Below are 4,897 nucleotides of genomic sequence, written 5' to 3'. Positions count from 1 at the left end.
GGACAGGGACAGGATGGGGACAGCACACACTGTTTGCTCAGGGCACCCCGAAAAGCCACAGCCCGAACTTCAGTGCTGTCTCCAGCCTCTTCACCTGTGGGACAAGCAGCCCCCTGAGCCCAGCACAGGGCAGGCAGAGGGGACCCAGGCCCCGGAAGCCCCCCAGGCCCTGATTCCAGGGCAGTGCAGAGACCAAGGCTCCCCTCAGCTGCCCCTTTGTGCCCCCAGCACAGCCACTCACCTCCACTGGGCCCACGTGTGATGTCACCTGTGTCACACTGAGCCTGGAGGGTAAGAGGAGGGTGAGAGCCAGGCAAGGGGACACAGAATGTCCCCCTCGCAGAGCAGGTTCAAGTGCCAGGGCAGTGGGCATAGCCAAGAGCTGGGGCAGGATGGGGTCTGAGCACGTGATGTGGGACCCAGGGGAGGAAAAGGCCAGATGTGTGGAAGAGGGGGAGCTCCAATGCACATGCCAGGCTGAACCCAGCACAGGACTCACCCTGTCAGCTTCATGGTACCTCCGAGCCTGTTCCTGGTGATGGTTGGCTTCCCCGTCACATTGGCATCCTGCAGTAAGGAGAGATGTTTGAATGACAAGTGTCTGCAACCCTGCATTGCCCAGCATTGCCCAGTATCACCCAGTGCTGCCCCAGCATCCCCCCAGCCTGGATCTCAGGCCGAGGAGCCTTTGGCACAGCAGCACCAGCCACTCACGATGTCCAGCAGGAAGGTGGGGACACGGGTGGCGTTGGGCAGCACCACGAAGGCCTCGACAGAGCCGAAGAGGGTCCCGTGCAGGGCGTGGGGTTGGCAGGACAGCAGGGGCTGCTGGCGGGCCCAGAGGTGCAGCTCCATGGGCTGGTTTGGGTAGAGCTCCTGCAGCTGGGGGGGCGAGGGCTGGGCTGGCACCGAGCTGTGCTCGCACCACTGGCATCGTGGGCACCAGCCTGGGCTCCCAGCACTGCCCAGTGTGACCCATCACTGCCTGCCTATGGTCGACATCCTATCCTGCCTGTGTCCCATCCCACCTGCTTCCCATCCTGCATCTCATCCTGCCTGTATCCCATCCACCCGAGTCCCATCTCCCCTGCATCCCATCCCTCCCACACCCTACCTGCCTTCATGCCATCCCATGTCCCCCCTTCTCCTGTGTTCCAGCCCATGTCCTATCCTTCCTGCATCCCATTCCACCTGTGTCCTGCTCACCTCCATCCTGTCCCTCTTACACCCTCTCCCATGTGCTATCCCACCTGTGTCCCCTCCCAACCACACCCACCTTTGGGGCAAAGACCCCCATGCTCTTGGTCCTCAGCTGGAGTGGGAACCTCTGTGGGAGCTGAAAGGCACAAGAGGGGTTGGAGTGCTGGGGCCACAAGGCACAAGGACACCCTGGTGTGACCCCGGGGGGGCAGCTCTGCCTTGCAGCTGCCACCAGAGCTGTCCCTACCATGTCACTAGAGATGTTCCTGCGCAGGGCCCCAGCCATGAAGTACGTGAAGGCAGCTGAGTTGGTGACGACCTCGGTGACAGCCAAGAGCAGCATGGGCTTGTGTGCCATGGGCAGGTCTGTGGGCAGAGCTGTGGGCAGTGCCACAGGCAGCAGCAAGGAGGGGCTCTGCTGGCTCTTGCCCACCCTGAAGAACTCACCCTGTGCAGACAGATGGACACCAGGCTCAGCCCAGCTCCCCATGCCCTGTTCCCAGAGCCACCAGGGATGCACAGGATGGGGTTACCTTGAGGGCAATGTCCCCGTGCTCTGCTGTGATGGCCGGTGGCCCCAGCAGGGACCAGTCAATGGCTGCAAAGGCATCCAGCTGGGTGGACACTGCAGGGACACAGAAGTGGTTGGGGGGACTCAGACCACTGGCCCCCTTCCACAGCCCCGGCTCTGTTGACACAGGGGGTGACAGGATCTGGCCCCACAGTGGGGTCCTGCAGCCCCTGCCAGGCACCAGCCCCCTGCATGAACCCCCAGCCTCCTACTGCAATGGCCTCAGTCCCTTGGGACCCTCACCCACCTTTCACGTGCTGCAGGGCAGCCTCCAGCCTGTTGATGCCCTTGTGGAGCTCAAGGCAGATCTGGAAGCAGAGCTGGGTGTCAGGCAGCCCAGGCACAGGGGTCTCCAGGCCACTTGCTGGACCCTCCATGGAGGGGATGACACAAGGACACCGACACCCCACAGGGCAGGGCCCGAGCCCCCACCTGCTTGTTCAGATCCTGCCGCAGGGCTCTCTGGAGCAGCGGTGCCAGCAGGTTGTAGAGCCAGCTGTGGGCAGAGCAGGGTCCTCAGACCACCTTGTGGCACCCCAGTCTACCCAGCCCCCCCAGCCCACTGACTCAGCCAAGGGCACCTGGGGTGTCCCCAAGAGCTGGGGACAGGAGGGCAGCAGGGGTCCCGACGTTACCTGTGCCCACGGTGGAACTCCAGGTGCAGGTGGGTGCTGTGGGCGTTGCAGCCGGCGCCCCACACGGTGGGGCGGCCCCCGGCCCCCACGCCGCTGTCCTGGCTGGGGACAGAGAGGGTGAGCACGGGGACACCCGAGCCGCCCTGAGCTGCCCGTGTCCCCATCGCTGTGTCCTGGGTGGGTGAGGACTCACATGGCCCCCAGCTGTGCTCCCCAGTCGGCGCGGAGCTGGACACGGGCTCGTTGCACCCGCAGCGTCACCCCCACGTCCTCGGCAAAGGTCACGGTGGAGTCGTTCATCTGCAGCTCATGGATGTGGATCCTGCGTGACACAGGCAGCCTTGGCTCATGGCTGGGCCTGGGATGGGGACAGGGATGGGGACAGGGACCCCGTGGGCAGCACTTACCAGGGCACGGTGTAGGTGAAGGTCCCCAGGAGGGGGCTGTGGTAGGAGCCCCTCAGGTTCAACTCATGTTCCTTCTTCAGCAGCCACTGGAGCAGCTCCAGCCCAAACTGACGGCCTGGGGCACAGCAGGGGTTGGGGTTGACACCCAGGGTAGGGCTTGGGGGGCACAGGATGCTGGGGAAGGGGTGAGCAGTGGGTCCAGATCACCCCAGCATCCCCCATACTGGTCCACCCACCCAGCCAGGGGCACAGACCCACCGAATTCCAGTGCCCTCTGGGTCAGCCGGGCCTCGATGCCGGGGCTGGCGCTGGTGGCAGCACAGGCGGGGGGCAAGGGCGGGGGGGAGGGGAGGCTGGAGCAGAGGACATGGCTGTGGGACACCCGGTCGTCGCAGAGACCCTGTCCCTGCGCAGCAGCCTGGCTAGGATTTATATTGGGGACAAGGAGCCCTGGGTGACATCAGCCTCCTGCGCACATGCAGGGGACACTGCAGTGCTCCGGCCACCGAAAGCCCAACCTTGCCCAACGCGTGACTCAAAGGGGAAGCCAGTTCCCCCGTTGTTCCCCACTCGCACCCATTGTGAGAGTAGAGGAAGGCAGAGTCCCCACCGTGGGAATGTGTGGGAACTGGGCAGCACCAGCCAGGGCTCCCCACGACTGGCATGTGGGAACACACAGGGACCTGACCAGGCCAGGGTCCCAAGGGACTTTGGTTGTGTCTAGCCCAGGGTAGTGGAGGGGTGGGGGAACGTGGTGAGTTGGTCCTGGGGCAGGGGGAGGCGGCATCAAGAGGACAAGGCTCAGTCCACTTGCAACAGCAGCAGCAGCTGCTCCAGCTTTGGGAAGGTCTCTGGGGACCCTGCTGGGGGCACCTGAACCTCAGTGGGGGTCAGGGTGGCTGAGGTGCAGCAGCAGCCCCCAGGGTTGTGGAGTGACAGGAAGGTCAGGAGAGTCAGAGCAAGAGCAGAACTGTGCAATCCCCTCCGAAAAGCCCCGGCTGTGAGCGCTGCCCATACTCCCAAACCCGTGGGACCATCCCCCAGTTGGGTGAGCCCCTCCAGACGGACAGTGCCACGGGCTACACCTGCCAGAGGTCCAGCCTAGGGGCAGCACCAGGGACCCAGGGATCCCTCTGTGGGGGCCAGGGACACATCCCAGCACCGTGGGTGGACATGGGGCCATGGGCAACCTCACTGGAGGGACTGCAGCTCCACATAATGCACCTTACAGACCCCTTGAGAGCAGCTGCCTGCTTGCCCAGGACATCCAATGCCACTAACCAAAACTCCAGCTGTGCCCACAGCCCCCAGCAGCATCCCAAAGGCCGGGGCTGACCCCAGCCTCATGCCCACCATGGCCCCATGCCCACCACAGCACTGTGCCCACCGTCCATCCCCAGGTGCCTGTACCCCACACTAAGCCTCACCTTGGCAGATGGTCATGATGCCCCACGCCACAGGTCCCACTGTGTGTCCCAGCTCCACCATGTCCTGGGGCCGTGCTTGGCAGCACAGCAGGGACCAGCTCTGACGCCAATGTCCATGCTGGGGTGGCTGGGCTGGTTGGACCAGAACGTCACCTGGTTCCCCGGTCCCTAATCCTTTCCGGGATTAATCAGATCCCAGGAAACACCGAGGGGCTGGTTGGAACGAAGCTGCCCGCAGGGCTGGGCCCAGCCCTCCCCGGGGCTCTCCCCTGCATCCTGGTGTGGCTGCATCCGGCATCCCAGCACGTGCCAGGTGGCTCAGCCCTGCTGGCCCCACTGTCAGCCTGGCTGGGCTCTGGACGCCCCTTCCCCTGCCCTCAGGCTGTCCCAGCAGTGCCAGGTTGTGTCAGTGCCACACCTCACCCTGGGGGATGATGACTGGGGGTGCATGGTGAGGGCTGGGGCTTGGGCAGGGGGTCAAGGTAGAGACATGGGGACACATGGGTGAGCATGGAGGTCCTCAGCTCCAGCCAGAGCTTCCACGTCTGCTGGCAGGGAATGGGCAGCACCAGGGAGCACAGCAGGGACACGACCGCTGTGCTGGGGGTGAGCCCCAGCACCCCCACACCGGGCAGAGCCCCCAGCTCTCCCGGCCCC

At 64.6% G+C, this 4,897-nt stretch overlaps 1 protein-coding gene across 1 annotated transcript in view; it reads right to left on the bottom strand.

The window, feature by feature from the left end:
- The window catches only part of LOC104385325 (bactericidal permeability-increasing protein-like), a gene marked incomplete at its 5' end in the record, with an annotated part of 5,694 nt that extends 2,528 nt beyond the window's left edge, over nt 1–3,166 (bottom strand). The window contains 13 exon segments of the mRNA XM_009993763.1: nt 38–94; nt 242–284; nt 500–567; nt 715–882; nt 1,277–1,336; nt 1,448–1,648; nt 1,734–1,825; nt 2,019–2,079; nt 2,204–2,267; nt 2,407–2,508; nt 2,600–2,728; nt 2,814–2,928; nt 3,072–3,166. Of these exon segments, the coding sequence (XP_009992065.1) occupies nt 38–94; nt 242–284; nt 500–567; nt 715–882; nt 1,277–1,336; nt 1,448–1,648; nt 1,734–1,825; nt 2,019–2,079; nt 2,204–2,267; nt 2,407–2,508; nt 2,600–2,728; nt 2,814–2,928; nt 3,072–3,166 (1,255 nt within the window).
- Between the last annotated feature and the right edge of the window lie 1,731 nt (nt 3,167–4,897).

This window comes from Chaetura pelagica, unplaced genomic scaffold, assembly GCF_000747805.2.
Source record: "Chaetura pelagica isolate M959 unplaced genomic scaffold, ChaPel_1.0 scaffold2373, whole genome shotgun sequence".
NCBI classification, from domain to species: Eukaryota; Metazoa; Chordata; class Aves; order Apodiformes; family Apodidae; genus Chaetura; species Chaetura pelagica.
This window is presented reverse-complemented; position numbering and strand designations above follow the sequence as displayed.